The 17,294-nt window shown below is 35.1% G+C and overlaps 1 protein-coding gene across 2 annotated transcripts in view; it reads right to left on the reverse strand.

Moving 5' to 3' along the window:
* Positions 1–17,294, reverse strand: part of PGAP1 (post-GPI attachment to proteins inositol deacylase 1) — a 36,644-nt gene that overhangs the window by 7,605 nt on the left and 11,745 nt on the right. For both annotated transcript variants that reach the window (XM_026102194.2, XM_026102258.2), the window contains exons 8-24: positions 16,284–16,389; positions 14,802–14,857; positions 14,645–14,728; positions 12,803–12,852; positions 11,335–11,386; positions 11,049–11,126; positions 9,581–9,656; positions 9,247–9,320; positions 9,104–9,155; positions 8,120–8,186; positions 6,571–6,679; positions 6,148–6,186; positions 4,950–5,043; positions 4,173–4,263; positions 3,727–3,924; positions 1,485–1,620; positions 313–363 (exon numbers count right to left, since the gene is read on the reverse strand). In XM_026102194.2, the coding sequence (XP_025957979.2) occupies positions 313–363; positions 1,485–1,620; positions 3,727–3,924; positions 4,173–4,263; positions 4,950–5,043; positions 6,148–6,186; positions 6,571–6,679; positions 8,120–8,186; positions 9,104–9,155; positions 9,247–9,320; positions 9,581–9,656; positions 11,049–11,126; positions 11,335–11,386; positions 12,803–12,852; positions 14,645–14,728; positions 14,802–14,857; positions 16,284–16,389 (1,413 nt within the window). The remainder of the gene's footprint in view (positions 1–312; positions 364–1,484; positions 1,621–3,726; positions 3,925–4,172; positions 4,264–4,949; positions 5,044–6,147; positions 6,187–6,570; positions 6,680–8,119; positions 8,187–9,103; positions 9,156–9,246; positions 9,321–9,580; positions 9,657–11,048; positions 11,127–11,334; positions 11,387–12,802; positions 12,853–14,644; positions 14,729–14,801; positions 14,858–16,283; positions 16,390–17,294) is intronic.

The raw sequence follows: 17,294 nt of genomic DNA on the forward strand, positions 1-17,294 counted from the left end.
TAGACAGAAAAACTTATTGTTCTGTATGTGTTCAGAGACTAAATTTTCTTCCTAAACACACTTAAGTTTACGCTGCAGTGAAACAGTGAATGCAAATAGTCACATATGATGGAACAGGCTACTCAAGTCTTGGCTTTTCTTTCACACCACACACAGAGCAAGCAATTTTACAGCCATCCAGTCACCACAGCATCTTTTAGTTTTCTTCCCAATCTAATACTACAAAGGCAAGATGTTAACAATTCTTGATGTATAGGTTTGCCACATAATTTTTGATCATTTATTCTGAACGCAAGCAGGAAACGAACTTACCCTATTAAGCACGTTTTGTTCTGCTCTTACACTTACGTATAGTTTAATAACCTGCAAGACAGACAGACATTTTGACTTTTTTAATAGTTTCTTCACATGAAAGCTGTAGCATACAAGAAAAAAATTCTTGGGCTAGTTTTTTGTCCCATTTCATAGATAGCTGGTTCCAGGGTCCCAATGGCACTGCAGTGCAAGAGCTCCCCCCACTTCTGTAAGAGCAGCATCCCATGTGCTCTCTTCAGGAAGAGTTACCACGCACAAAGAAAGAACTTGAGCTGCGCAGCTTTCTCCTGTTCCACTGTGTTTGACAGTACACAGGAGAGAATCTGCATATTCCTCATTACATCCTCCTCCCTTCTGCTAATTCAGTTCGGCTTCTCCCTCCACAGAAACTCAGAAGCAGGCTACACAGGAATAGTCCAATACCAGAGAATTTGCTGCAGAAGGAGTAGTGTCAGCAGGGAATTGTCCTTCGCAGGGTAACCTTACGTCATTAGGGATTTCGAGGTGTTTAGGAGCAGCGCTGTTCCTCAGGCTGTGGTTTCAGCTGCCACGTACATATTTCAGTCTCACTGCACACTGCTCCCAAGTGGGGTGCTCTGCTTTGTGCCCCTGCTCCCAGCTGCATGCCCCCAGTGCTTCCCTTGCAGCTAAGTCTAGCAGCTGTATAACCATAGGGCGAATCTGGTAAGTTAGTTGCTCCAATGCCATGGAAAATGGATGGTAGGTGATTAAATGTGGGTCCTTGTGGCACTAGCCAAAGGATCACATCAGGCATTCAATAAGACTACCCTAATTCTACAATATATCCACATATCCAACCTTCTTTCTTTACTCCATAAGGATTTGTAAAGACTCTTTAAAAAATAGGTATTCTATAGAACATCCCTAGCCAGGGATGTATACTTGTATGAACTATTATAGTGGGCATATGGGACCATAGTTTTTTTTGGAAAAAATACTATCAGAACAACAAAATAATTCTAAAAATTACAGAAATGTGAATGTCTTTGATAAGTACCAAAAAAAAGCTATTTCAAGTCTGTGAGTAATAATATTTCTTTTAAGTATGAAAAAGGGTGACCTGTATCTTTGCTTTTAACATTGCGTTAATTCAAAGCAAACAAAAATTTGTATTCATATATTGATCTAAACATTTAGCCTTTCAGTACCTTAAACACATATCGAAGATAAATAATGAATATAACAAATGCACCACAAGTGGTCCAGCTAACCAAAGCAAGAGACACCACCACACACACTCTTCCGGGTGTAATCAGCTTGTTATCTTTTTGAAGTACAGAAGGTCTAAAAAAAATGACAAGACTGATATTATACTCTTGTAACAAAATCAAATCTCTGAAGTTTAAAGAATAATTCTGTTTCATGAATGACTGAAAACAATTAATCATTCCTAAATATTGATTAACCACTGGAAAAAGTACTTACCCAAACTGTAACATATATACCAACTGCTAGGTAAGCTACTTTGTAATAGACTTTCTCATCAGACAAACTAACAAAACAATCTTACACCTCTGAGAAGGTATGTCTGTAACTAATGCACTACTTTACGTTATTTGGGGAACATAAAGGATAGTTTGGTGAACATAAAGAATTAGAGAATGCTAACTCTAGATCCACACCAGTCATTAAGTTCATTCCAAGACAACCAATGTCTTATTATTATTATTACTGCAGAGTTACATCATGAAAGTGACTCCTGCTGCAAATGTTAATACACCGCAGTGCTCAATGATAGCACAGCGACATGCAACACACTAAGCCTCCAAGGGATGAACTTTGTGACACATATTCTTCACAGATAGGAATTGCTGCTTACTCATATTCTGAGACACACAGGGAAGCTTATTTTAAGTTTCTGGATTCCAGCTGATATGACTAAAAGACAAGTATGAGTCTGACATCACAAAGATGAGCTGACACGGTGTGAAAATAAGGGGAACAGGGTGGGGAGGAAAGGCAATAGAACTACTAAAAAGTCTTTTCTTCTTGGAAATACACTGGACATTCCAGTGTTAAAATGGATATTAAAAACAGAAAAAAATGTTATTTGGAAAAAGTAATTTTAAAAGCCTTTACAACAAATATTGAAAATAACCACAAAAAGGCAGCTAGTTGACAGGAACAAGCAATTCCATAAACAGCTGGTGACAAATTCTTTGTGCTCCTGACCTTATCAGATCAATTCAGAATATCAATCAAAATCCAAGTAAACATTATCTACTTTAGAATGACTTATAGAAAAGAAATGTTTTTTCAAGAAATTCAGGGCTAGATCAGAACCTGTATTAAGATACCAGAATTCCAAAATGAACTAGTTGACTTACAGGCAGGTTGCACAAAAATATTATTTTCCTGCCTCTGTCCAAGACATTCTCAGGATTTTCTAGTAATCAAAAGCTTTAATGAAAAGAGAATAATTAAGCTAAAAAAAATCCTCAAAAATATATTAAGAGCAACTTCAAAACTTAAAGAAAACCACTTAATCACTTAAAATCATTACCAAAGCTTCTTAGCATTCGCTGTAATTTTATAAACAAGAAGGCTGAGAAGAAATGGCTTACAACACGTATTATTTGGTAGAATAACAACAGAAGTGCTAGCAATGAAAACAGAAAAGAGTTCATGTAGTGAGTATTTTCTGAGTAGAGTAACACAACTAACCTTCCAGGGAAAGAAAGTTTCTGTTGGCTCAAAACTAGCTGAGGATTGTATCAGCCTAAGAACAGTCAAACAATTAAAATAGCTAAGCACATTATCCAATTTACTAATTTACTTTTCTTTCAAAATATTTTTTAATCTTCCTTTCCTATTTTTTTAACCTCCTTTCATATTTGAATACTCACTTGTAAATACATAAAATTCCAGCATTCTTAGACATCATCTGTAAAATTTATCATTCTTGAAGACTGAAATTAGTGTCCAAGAAATTTTTGTTGCACAAACCTGTTTGTATTCCATCATGTAGATTTTCTGATACTGAGCAATGAGTACTACAGTGCAATGCTTGTAATCCCTTTTCTAAATATATATATTTATTTTTTGAGCTGCCTAGCATGAAAAGGAAATAGTTCAGTTGCTTTCTTTTCCCAATAAGATTTCTTGAAAAATAAACTGAAAATCTTCAAATAGTTGGTGAAGGAAACACGAAAGGAATTTACATTCCCTTTTGAAGATGTGCAGTGAGGAACATGATGCAATCCACATATTTCATTAGTACTTAACATTGACAAATCCAGATGGCTAAAACCATCCAAAAGGTACATCCAAAACCAAAGGTACAAACTGCATTGCCAAATTTAATCTGCCCAAGTATTTGCATTGAAACAAATAGAAAAATTTGACAGTGTTTCAATCATCTAAAAGAGCATCATTATAATGTTGTTTTACCTTATTAGAGTTAACCATAACGAAGAGAAGAGTCTCAGAGATGAAGAGAAAAATACACCACTCCAGTATGCAATGCCTGTCCCAAAAAGAAATAGAATCAGGGACACAAGGGGGAACCATGCATCCTGACTACTCAGTACAGCAGCATCCACCTCTGGTAGTGACAGTGAATCCCATATCTCTCTAAACCAGTTAAACCTGCCAAAAACATGAAAGCAGTATTACTTATCACCTCCAATTGCCATTGCAGTAAGATACACATGAACTATTCTTCCTGTTAAAGCCTTTCAAACAAAATCACAGCCAGGTATCAAAAAACCACAGTGAGTACAAATAAAGTGTTGTTCTTCCCCAGCAATGGTTTTCCTGAAACTTCTGCTTTGGAAGAGGCTTAAAAAAAAAACAAACAAAAAACCAAAACCCCCCCAACCCCTCCACAAACTTACCCCAGCAGAAACACCACAATGCTTATGGCAGGGTCTATTTTGTAGGGTTTAGCGGTTCTAACTAGTTCGAGGGAAAATTCTGAACACTGCCCTAGAATCAAGAACAGAAAGCATTAATAATTAACACTTTGTCATAAACTTTAACAAAGAAGCTTAACAGCAGAAAGTAAATTAAGACAAAACTTTAAAAGTTGACTTTAAAACAAGATAACTGCGTCTTATAACACTAACGTAAGTCAGCATACTCCATCATCAAAGCCCACATTCACTAGATCACTCATACTCAAGTAACTTGACACAATAACTTTTAGTGAGATTACTGAGTTTGTGACAAATACCACCTGACTTTAATAAGTTATTTTAATAATAAAAATGCATTTTGTCACAAGATGTGTCTAAAAAAGCCAGTCTGCAAATTTTATCTTCATGCAAGATTAAGGTATTTTGTGCATATTAACAATATATTTTTACACTTTTACATGTGCTTTTATGCAAACTTCTATTAATATTACAATACTGCGCAACGTACCAATCACTTACAAGGAAGAGATAGCAGAGAAAAACAGCAAGTCTAACATTGCTAGAAAACAACCTTGGAGAACTACCAACAAAACAAAAATTGAAGTTGAAGTGTATAGATACAAGTATTTGTACAAGTGCAGTGATATTTAACATAAAAATGACCACAACAACTAGTCTTTAAAGAAATTACTTATCTAATTTACTGTTGGAAAACAATTGTGATGGGGAAAAAAATAGAAAAGTCTAGAAAGTTACCTGTTGATATCAATGTGCTTAACTGGCCTCCATAGGTAAGAAGAATATTAGAAGCAACATACACAGGAAGAGAGCAGCCATGGAACCTTATGATCTGGAAGACAATATAAGGATTGATATATATGCATATATGTACACACACACACACAAAATATTATCATGAAATAACCATTATAATGTGATTGGAAAACTCTTTTTTAAAGGATGCAAACCATTTCCCATTTTGATTCATGAGTATTTGATAACCAAGTTATATACAGAAAACACTCAGATCTCTCATAAATGGCTACCCACATATGTTTTGTTCAAGGACCAAGTTATAACTGGGACAATTTTTTTTCCAGTTGAGATAAACGTGAAAAGAATACAGCATCATGTTAATTGTGTTTTAGTAAAATAAAAACGTCAAAAGCAAAAAGCCATTTTCCAAGCAATACATACATATAGTTACATATGTTTGTGGGCAAAGAATTTTCAGAGTTGTCATTTCATGTATGTTTCACTTGCCATCCCTTCTGCCCCCTAGTCATGAAGTGATATCCAATTATATATAGGTAGCATAGAAACTCTTCTAAAAGGTCAACATAATTAAGAATACTTGATATAAATGCATGCATTTAAATAAAGAAACTTGTCAGCACTACACATAGGTGCTTGGGAATTAAACAGTTTTTAGAATTAGATTGCAAATGGCTAGTCTATTTTTACTGATACCAATGTGTAAATGTATTCTTCATGTATGACCAAAGAAAATTTGCTAGAAAAAGGAATATATGGTTCTGCTTAGACTTTTTTTTTTTTTTTTCAAACCACTGTTTCATACCAAATAAAATTTTCAAGTCTGAACACATGACTGACTCATCAGGCAAAGTAAAGATGACCTACATTATCATCCCCTTACAGATACTAGGTTAACTATAATTCCAAATGCTGAACAATCATTTATATTATCTCTCTATAGCTAGAGTGCTTTTCTACTTCTCTAAAAGCTGAGGCCTAACATTTATCTGGATAGGATGCCTTGTTAAGTGACAAGGTTTTAACTGATCATTAAAGCGCATCTTCAATGTATCATTCCTCTTGGCACGTAGAAGGAATTTAAGGTGCCATAGCAGGGGAGGGGGAGAAAAGAGGAATTAGAAACCACATAGGCACTACCGATAGAAAAACAAAACCTAGTATTAGAATGTTTTCTTACTTGCCCAAGAATCTGTAAAAGTGATGTCTTCAGAATTACCTGATGAACAAAAAATAACACATAATTTGTTGAGTTATTTTGTACAATGGTAAGCATAAATACAAAACACTTATTTTCAAAAGCCAGCTTAAGTATTAGAATACAGCAATCCCAAAACTTAGATGTACAACAGCTTATTAGTGATCCTATAAAAAGCAAATTATATTAAAGTTTTTCTTAAAAATGAGCCCAGCATTCAATAGTGCCCCAGCTTCTGCAAAATACTTCTAACATGCACTACATTCAAAAAAGGGCAAACAGCCCACCTTTACATTTGATTAGTATTTGTTTTGCTCAATTACCTACATAATTTCAAAGACTGCGGTAAAACCAAAAATCACACAGAAATACAAACTAGCTATAAAATAAATCTGTATTACTCACTTCATACTGACAGTCTGAGGAAGAGTAAATATTTAACACTGGAACACTGCTGTCATTTTCAGGCTGCGCAATATGCAGTTTTGCAGAAATCTCAGTAAAAGATGGAACTCTGAAATAACAACTTAACTGGTAACTCTTACTCATAATCAAAAAAGCCAAATGCATGATAATCTTCAACAAGAACATGTAAAGCAGAACTACCATATCAAGTGTCACAGCAACTAATATTTTGAACTTGTCTATTCAATTACCACATTACATTCTCATTTCAGTGTCCTCTGAACTTCTGAACTAGCAAGGGCCATGGTACTACTGAAAATAGACAGCAAATTTAGCTTTAGTGTACACACTGCCTCACAAAACTTGTAAATGAGCTGAGTAAAGAAAATAGGTAGGACAGATTCTCAAGAATACCATTTAGTCTCCTGCAGACATTAAGTTGTTAGAGTAGAAAATACAGGAGAAAAAAGTAGGGAAATATCCTTAAGGCCTCTAAAACAAAAAGAGACAGACAGTTTTCCAACTATCTGATGTTAAATCGAATTATTCAACTGTGATTCATGAATGGCACATATTTCAAGCATACAATTTGCTCTGATGTCAGGACTATGCTGGTGAAGCAGCTTAGTGCTGCCAGGTGATCCAAACCCAGGGCTATGGGAAGAAGTCAGTACCCAGATCAACCTCTCTTCCCTGCTCATGAGGTGGGTTTCCACACACTACTCCTTCCTCACACTCCCTTGGTCCTCTGAAGTTCAGTGTTTATATCAGGTAGTCAACAGCATGTAAAAATTTTGGTATACAGTTTATACAATCAGATTGCAAATTAAAATAGGGTAGCTAATATATTTAAATTAATTCCATTACAAACTGATTTTGCATCATAACTTGAAAATCACTAAGTTTTTTATGTTGGTAAGGAGATTTTTTGAAGGACTTTTGAAAAAGTGCTGCACAGGATCATAAACATTTAGTTGTCCAAAAGCTTACTAAGTATCACTGTTCAATTTTTTGGTACACGTTAAATAAAGAATATACATTTATTTTATGCAAACAGTATTTCCTCAAGGCAGAGTAATCATACACTGATAATGAAGCCAGAGCAGAAAAGCTTAGGTATTCACACTAAATACATACCTGAAACACTATCTGATATTTAAACTTCAGCTGAAGAGGTTTTTAAAACATGACTGAAGAGTAACAAATCATCAAGTGCTATATAGTGATATGTAACCTACCATTATGTACCAAAAGGACCTCAAAGATTGTGCTGAAAATTTCAGACCAAAAGATCTGACTTCCATTTTCAGAAATTTAGTAAGCACTATTAAACAAGCAATTAGTATATCTATTAGTAGATATATTTAGTTTGAGGAAAAGTCAAAAGAGCTTCTTTGTCAACAAGAGCAGAAGGATAAATGAGGGCAAGATGCAGAAGCCAAACACTTAAGACTGGTGAACAAGTCTCCTCAGAAATATTACCACGAAAGAATGTAACTCTTCTTCCAAGAGATATCAAGAAATAAATTAAAATTATTAAAAACCTTACTTAGCTACAATTATTGAGTCTTCATGTGACCAGGGTATATGAAGTCTGTAAACACTAGGTTTTCTTTCTGAAAAGGAAGAGAATTCAAATTTTATCATTAAGAACAAGATACGCAAGTGTCTGCAAAAACTAAATGAAGCAAATTTAATAGTCATCCCCCTGTATATAGACAAAACCTTTGCTATGTGCCATTTCCTTAAAACTACATCCAATCACACATGTGTAGCTATACAGATTAATAGTGTTACTTTTTATACTTCTATCTATAAAGTTTGGCCTGGTAAAAGTTCACCATAAGAATTTAAAAATGCAGATTAAAGAAAGGTGGCATACAGACCATTATACAGAATTACTGAGCTCACAGTTACTTTGACATTGACCAAAAATGAGGTTCTTTTAAACGCATGCTGTTACTCTGTTACTGAGCAAGGCGGTGAGACACCAATATTTAAACTCGGGACAGACATGAGAAAACTTTTGTATTTCATTATACAGCTGTAACATCAAGCTAATAAATCCATCACTTTTTTTTTTTTTTTAAATAAAGTCCCTTAACATCCAATTCTATCTGAGTTCATGTAGCTCAACATTCAAATTTGACTCCTATTTTTAGTGCAAAAAAAGAAAAAAAGAAAAAGAAATCATAGCCAACGTTCTATTCTTGAGAAACACTTTCAACATGACAAGAATCTTGTTCAAAGTGCCACTTCCCTTGCTGGGAAGCAAACCATCAAATATATGAGGACTATTTCCGTGTTTGCTCTGAACTATCCTTCTCAGCAAAAAGTGGAAGGTGAAAGATTTTAGCAGAGACAGTTGATTATAACGGTAGATTATAACAGTATAACATAGATTATAACAGTACTGCCTAAACCACATTGCATGATAGGACGTTTGCCTCCATAAGTTTCACTCTTGAGAATTTTCAAGATGCTTTTTTTTTTTTTTTTTAAATAAATTTATACTTTTAGGGAACACATTTACCTTTGAGTAACTGGCAATGGCTCTCTATAGAGATTTTGAAAGCTTGATATATCTAAAACAAAACAAATGTATACATATATGTATCTGCTCATATTGTCCAAATAGTGCTTATATTAACTTGAAACATTAAGTAGTAGTCTTACTTGGTCAAAGTGCAGGAGCTGTACATTGTAAAGTAAGCCTGTTGAATTTAATAGAATTTTCCTTGAAGAAAGCCCTGTAAAGAATATGTGATTTTCATATATTAGATAATAGATAAAATGATTTGAGAACTCATGACATCTTCAGACTGTTTTTTCCATGGAGATTTATATGCTTCTACATTTATTAGACAAAAAAAATTCTTCCCCCCTGCCGTTAAGAGGAACGGTATTAACTTTAGTAAAATTAAAACCCCAGTCATTGGAATTTGGAGACAAATTCATTATCCAAAATGTTAGTACTAGCAGTTTTCTATGAGTAATATGCTATACTTACCAAAAGAAAAAAGATGCGTTACAGGAAGCTGTACTGTTTTGGAATCCTCTTTGAAGAATTCACAGTCCAAAGTAAACTGCAATTCAGAAGTAATAAATACACATCTAAACTGAGCACAGCCTTTGCTCTAGCCAAGTTCTTTTCACAGGCTCAGGCAGAAGACAACATGCAAATACTGAAAAGCCATCTCTCCACACCCAACTAATAGGGAAGGCTGGTAACTGGTTCTTGTACACAGCAGCACAAGTTTGGATAGCTTAAACATAACTCCCAGGTTACTTTGGCTTTCTCCCATTTGCAACAGCCTTTAAAAGGCTGTTACAAAGGCTGTTTAACAGCTGAGAATGGCCAGAATCTGGTTCTCATGCCATCTCTTTTTTGAGTGTTGCAAAGAAGAGTGATATGTCCAAACCCTGGATACAGTTTTCTAAGCAAGAACTCTTTAGTTTGCCTCTTGAAGTTTTATTATGCAAAAGCAGGGCAAAGTAAAGTATTCAACAGATATAAGCTGAACCATCTCTAATATGTATGTAGTTCACTTGAAAATTATTTCCCCTCCCATTATAAATCCAGCATTTGTTTACCTTCTAAAAGCAGCTTCCAAGATTTAATGCTGAAATGCAACTCAGCTGGTAAAGTTTCACAAATGATCTGTCTTCCACTGTACATTACTAATTCGACTGCAAGGCATCTTTGTTACAACTACCTGAAGGCATTCATGTAAAATAATATTAAAATCAATGCAATTGCAGTGAGCAATTTCTTTGATTGTGGATTTTTATACCGCAGATACAGAAACACTGGATTTGCGTTGTAGAAAGGCCTGTTAGACCCACCTAGACTTTTAAGCTTTTGCATGTACCCAGCTGGGAACATACAAAGCCTGCTTAGATTCACTGCAAGTGACTGGGTTTCTGAGAGGCTCGGTGCGAAGCTACTCAACTCATCTGTTAGACTCAGTGTGAGCAAACTCTGCATAGCTCAGTCTACCACATCATTTGCAGTGTCAGACATTGCTGAGCTGTCTGTAGCATGCTCTCTAGAACGTATGTTTGGTGTCTTCATTTATCCACAGTATTCTCTGCTATGCTGGATAAGAGAACTGACTGTTCAAAAAGCTACATATTCAGGAATGCAATCACAACATTAAGAAAAACAAGGAATAAAAACAGAACCTCCAACAAAAACTGTGCACTGGTTTGAGAACTGTTGCTCTGTATCTTTAAGTACTATTTATGCCTTCTGTTTGTAGTTTTATCAACTGAAGGTGTTCCTGAGCTTAAAGAAATTAACAAAATTACCTTCAAATCATACTGCAGGGTAGGGCTACAGTTTGTCAAAGTAATTCAGCATATACTTAATATACTTCCTTTTCCTTCCAATATAGCATATGAAAGTTAGGAATAATGCTCTGAGCAAGCAATTTTTATGTTTCATCTTTTTTTTTCTTTTTTTTCCTTTTTTTTACCTTATTGCCAACTGTGGGTTGTACATAAATGACAATGTGGGACAAAGAAGGATAATCCTGAAGTTTCAGTATTACAACCTTAACAAAAAAAAAAAAGTTGTTGTTTACTGAACATATCCCTTAATTTTCCCCTTGCCCACTTCCCAGACGAAGTCCATTCTTGTGCCCCTTCCCTCTAGTGCACAATTGCACGTCTCAAAGCTGTGATTAGAACTGATTCTTTTCCTGTGATTCCCAGCTACCCCACCAAACACTTCTCCAGCTACAAGGTATGTACAGTACATACCTTGACAGTTGGAAGTAGTTCAGCTCTCCAGGATAGATCAGTGGCTTCCAGGCTGCAAAAATTCAAGTGTTTTAAAGGATAAACATATTAATTTTGCAGGCACTAGATTATGATAGTGGATTAACATACCAGCTTTTTTCCAGCTCCATACAGATCCACATGATTACTAATTAAGAACAAGTGCATATACTACAGTCAGCTAGTGCATATACTACAGTCAGCTAGCATAGTAACTTACCAAGCTCTAATCATTTCAGATTCTGCAGATGCTTTTGCAAAAAAAAAAAAAAAAAAAAAAAAAAAAAAAAAAAAGGCAAAGCTGTAACTTTGCCAGACACAACACAACATTCAGCAGTTATTAGCCACTGACACATAGTGAAAACTCTTAATAAGCCAAGACAGCACAGGCATCAAATCAACACACAGTTTTATTAGCATCTTAAAAAAGGAAAAAAGAAAAAAGAAAAAGAAAAGAAAAAAAACACAAAAGTATCCATTTTTCCTATGGGAACATCCATAACATACCATTTGAATCAAATTTTACCAGCTGCTGCAGACCTTGCAGCAACTGTAAAGTTATGTGTACTTTAATTAAGTTAACACACTGAACAGCGAGACATACATTCAGTCATTCTAATACATGACTTTTAGAATAACAGGATACTTTTGTTTCTCTAAATAGTGTTACCTGATTGCAGGACAAAGTCCACAGCAAAACCACTATTATTAGATGAGGTTTTAGGTAGCAGTTCTGAACTAGGCTAACCTGGACTTGACGCTGATCAAAGAGTATACGAAAGGAGTAACAGGCAACTTCCCCTTGGACCAGAGAAAAAGTAATTGTGACATCTGGCTACCAGCTGGATGCAGGACTCTATGGCTATATGCCTCAGCACAGATCCCAGAACAGATAAATCTACACTGGCTCAATTCCACCTGGAAGCTTTCCTTGATCTAAAGAGTAGATTGAATTTTCTTTAAGCAGAGTTCAAAAAGGTAAGCTAAGCCAGTGTGAAAAATTGAAATTTTAAATTCTTTTTTGTAACGACCTGATTCAAATTATCACAATATCATCCACATTTCTAATTATTTTCATATGACAACAGGAGGTTTTGGAATGTTGAGAGAGAGAGAGAGAGAGAGAGAGAGAGAGAGAGAGAGAGAGAGAGAGAGAGAGAGAGAGAGAGAGAGAGAGAGAGAGAGAGAGAGAGATTTTCAATGCACTCTTCTGAAGGCTTTGGATGTCACTTGATATGTCTTCTGTTACAGGATTCTAAAGAGATTTTGAGAAAGCCTATTCTTTCCTGTTTTCTTCATGATAGAGAAAACACACGAGTTATTCATAGCAACAATTTTACTTTTCTTGCCAATCTCTTCCTTCATAAGCTAGTATACTTTACATGCTTCAACACCCAAACACAGTCTTACAAGATCTAGCTAAACGAAAACAGGAACCACTTATACTCACCACATAGATGAATTACTGTTTATACAGCCATAAATCCAGCTACTCATGTCCTGTAAAATCAATACCATAAGAAAGTACATTACTGATGTGTGAATGTATTTATAGATATATAAAAAATAGTTCTTTACTCCAAGCAACTTAAGAGTTAATGCTGATAATCTACTCCAAAACTTACATACATGCAAATATTTCAGTACACCAGATGTCAGCAATTGTTCTAAAATCCTCTGATAGCAGAACCTGCTGCATTTAACTTACTAAACAGGGGAAACGAACTTTCATCTTCACCTTACTCATTTTCTAATAAACATGTCTACAGCAGCTATCACTATAGTGACCAATCTCTCTTAAGAATCTTAATGCTGAAGTGTAAAAGTGTAGGTGCTGATACAACATAGTCTCTCTGAGATTTCCCCAGTCATCTATAATTAAAGATATCCACCCCTTTTTCAGCAAACTCAGACTCCTTATTAACAGCATGTGATATCCTCCATTAGAAGTCTGTCATTATAATCTTGGAATTACAAGGATAAAAAGATGAAACATGAGAGTGAAAGGCATTTTTTCAAATAACTGTTCTAAATAACTTGTTTGTCACCTTTTCTAACCATGAATCCGTTTTCTAAAAATGAATACAAGATGTGGCAAACAAACCTGCATCATTTCTCTTCCAAAAAAATCTGTCCAATGAATGACGTAAAATTCAATTTTATTAGAGTTTTAATCTTTTCTAACAAAAAGAAATGCCTGAAGGTACTATCCTAAGTAGAGAAGGAACACTTCATATTTTTACTGGTCTACTGGGACTTTTAAATTCCATAATATGAAAAACAAAAATAAGTATTTTGAAGTGATTCCACCATGAGACAAGCATCTCAGACATGGCTCTGTACCACCTCCTCCTCCTCAAACAGTACTAGTCCTGTCATTACGATATTACAATGAAGGCAAAAGTTGTCCTATCCAAAGGCAACTGAGATCACAACAAATGTGTAAGTTCTGAAATGCTGCTACTGGGAAGGACAATTAGAAAAGCACTGAGTATATATACTCTCTTCTCGTAATGGCAGTATGTACCTTTTCTTTGGGGGGGGGAAGGGGAAGGAGTGGTAACAGAGACAGGAAGGATGGAAAGTGAAAGCATCCCAATGTTCTTGCCACTAATCTAAAGTACTCATAATTATGAAAAGCACATTTATCCATCTCCGGTTTGTCAAGAAATTACATTCCTTCCTTAAAAAAAAAAAAAATTCCAAACAAGATTTAAGAAAGTCTTGGCTGAAATGAACAGATACATCTGGAGCTGAAAGTATAAGAAATGCACATTATCGTCTCTCTTCTAAATAGAGCAGACAGCTGAGAAGCTGCTGCTTTCTCTGTTGGCTCCAATTCATTTCCACTGCTTAGCTGAAGATCTGTGTAGCTTTTCAGACTTGCTTGAATCTTGTTGCAGAAAAGCAAACCCCAGGAAGGGCTCATATAAACAGCCTTCCTGAATTAAAACTACAGTTGAATCCTGGCAATACTAAAAATGACTTCTCCATTCAAAACCATCAATACAACTGCACTAAATAAAAGGAGAAAGGAATCAACAGTATCTGGGGCTAACCATAAGAGAGCCAACAATAAGACATTTGAGAGTCAAGTGGCATTGAAGGTTTCAGACTTTGAACACTAAAAGTAACATGCTAAAACAGGAAGTAGCTCTAACATGGATGTAAATTGATGTCAGTAATTTAAACTACTGTTCATTAAATTGTCTTAAGACTGCAGAGAATCTAAATTGAAACAATACAGCTTTATAAACAAACTCAAAATATTTTTTAAAAAGTATTTTCTCACCAACATACTGTTTTGACAGTAAACGTGACTGTAGGATTTTCTGTGGTTTGCAAGAGGAAATGTGAAATATTTTCCATCAGAATCCTTAAAAGAAAAAAAAGTTCATTAGTAAAGAAAATAAACATAAAAATGCAATTAGGAAAAAAATGTTACTTACATTGTAAACTGAATAGGTCCATTTTGAGGTTTTGACTTTAATCCACATGAAAGCTCCTAAAAATAAATATGAATAAATATGTTTTTATATGCCACACTGCAGAAACTACTTTTCCTTATTTCCAGAAATCTTATCTTTTTCTTATTCCAAAAAGACCCTAAACTTTCCAAGCTTTAATCAACACTCAGGATTGCTACTTCTTAGAATTGCATGCAATAGTCATAATCACTTACACAGGAAGTAGCAAAATCCTAGGATCCAATTACTGCTTATTAATTGTAAAAGAAAAACCCCATGGCTCTTGAAACAAAGGCCTCAAGGAAACAAAACAAATAAGAATGTGATTAATACTAATGTAATTATAGGGTAAGTGGCTGTTTAAAGCTAAGGCAACATTAGAAAGACCCTTAATCTTTGCTCCTGTCACCCTTTCAAGAAAATTGATATAGAAATTTGTATAGAAGCAAGTAAAAGATGAGCTGAAAACCAGGTACAAGAAGACGATAAGAGTTTAAAGATATGTCTGAAGAGAAAGAATAAGACAGAATAATGAACAGATTACAGACACAATGTAAATTCTCTCAGAAGAAGGTTAATCCTTTTCTTCTATGTAACTAGAGTAAAACATTCATCACAGATAAATCCAGCTAAGTGCCAAGAGGGTGCCAGAAATAGGAAGACACAAACATGAAATCCAATTTAAATGTATTCCTCTCTCCCATGTCCTGTACCCCAAGCACTAACCATTTTGGTGGTCCTCTGCTGGACTCATTCCGGTAATCAATACCTTCTTATATTAGGGCAGTCAAAACTGGAGACAAAAGTCCAAGCTATCTTAGTACCCCTAATATTTTAACATTAAGAAAAATTCCTGAAATAAAATGGTGTTCCTCAGCTTAGTCCGCTTCAGCAAAATTAAGAAAAAACAGTTCTGCCCCACAAAATTCTGTTTAGGTCCGAAGATTCCATGCAGTCAAGATTTCTCATCTTTAATTATTTATCCCTAGCAGTTACAAGGAAACCATTAATGTGTAGTCTTTTTTTATCCTGTCATGTCAAAAAAAGGCAGTCAGTGATGAAACACATCTAAATAATCAGTATTTCCACCAGTAGCACATAACTAACATAACGGCTCTACAATACCCATAAAATCCCTCTAGTAAGCATGGGATGTAAACACAGATTAGACAGTACCATTAACATCCAGCTATTCTCAATTTCTGAGATTGTTTACTGGACACCTTGCTTGCCTCCCAGAATCTAAGGAACATGAAAATGACATGCACATTTTTGCTCCTACCCTTTAGATCCTATTTAATGCTGAAATCATGCAAAAGTTGGTATTTTAGCTCTATAACCCAAATATCATCTTAGCAATGCCTAAAGAATGACTGAATGTATTTCTGAAGTTTGCAAGTGAGAAGATTAACTGTTAAGCAAGGAGCATCACTGAATCCTGTTCAAAAGGAAACTGCTGCACACCTGTGAGTTCTGTAAGAGCTTCAGAATTTTCCTCAAATATTTTTGCAGGATGTCTCACAAAGTGGTGATTCAATACTGACATTCTCCTCTTTGGATCCTCAGTTATCTAAAAAAAATACCAGATTGAGTAAAAAAAAAAAAAAACCAAAAAAACTGACAATTTTGATAGTTTACAATTAGTATCAGATTGTAGCCAACAATACAGTTTTGTGGAAGAGAGGAAGGAGAACCGATCAGAAGACATGGTACATTGCTTCTATTCTAAATTCAATAATCTGAACAAATCAAAGTGCCATCAGTGGTCAATCACTGCAGCATGGAGAGAAATTTTACAAGTACGTTATAACATCCAAGTAGCTGTAGATCTACATGTTGTCATTGTTTTGCTTTTGTTTTTCAAAATCAGATTCTCAAGACTCATTTTTGTTTCTTCAGCTTTTCAACACTGTGGCCATTACAATTGATTTCTGAAAAGTTTTACCCTCCAGCACATTGCCAGTCAACTTCAGCACAGCAGTAGTCCCTTTTTTGTCCCTAGAAATCACAAATGTGTGCACTCTTAAGAAACCAGCAAAGTCTGCCCCAACCAGACTTAAAAAGAACACCCGGAATCCTTCCTCTTCTATGTATGGGGCTCTGTTCTTGCATATTTCCAACCTCTGGACTTTAATCCCCAATTCTCCATGTTTATTGCTGCATAAGGTATCAGAAAGAGAACAGAGTACAATGGGCATACCATATTCAAAAGCTAAGATGCTGGATGTTATTTAGAAAAGCAATAGATGATGGGAACGGAAGGTAACCTAATTAGCTTTTCCTTATTTTTTCCTTTGCTACTATTCTATTTATATTCTATTTTTATTAAAGTTATTTAGAAAAGAATACCACAAATATATTCTGGCCATCATCACACCACCACGTGGGGAATATAATCAGAAAGTTCCAGAAATACTACATCCCAGTAAAGTCTTCACCCTCTGTAAAATGGTTACAGATAGTGACTCAAACACA

Source organism: Dromaius novaehollandiae, chromosome 7, assembly GCF_036370855.1.
Source record: "Dromaius novaehollandiae isolate bDroNov1 chromosome 7, bDroNov1.hap1, whole genome shotgun sequence".
Classification (NCBI taxonomy): domain Eukaryota; kingdom Metazoa; phylum Chordata; class Aves; order Casuariiformes; family Dromaiidae; genus Dromaius; species Dromaius novaehollandiae.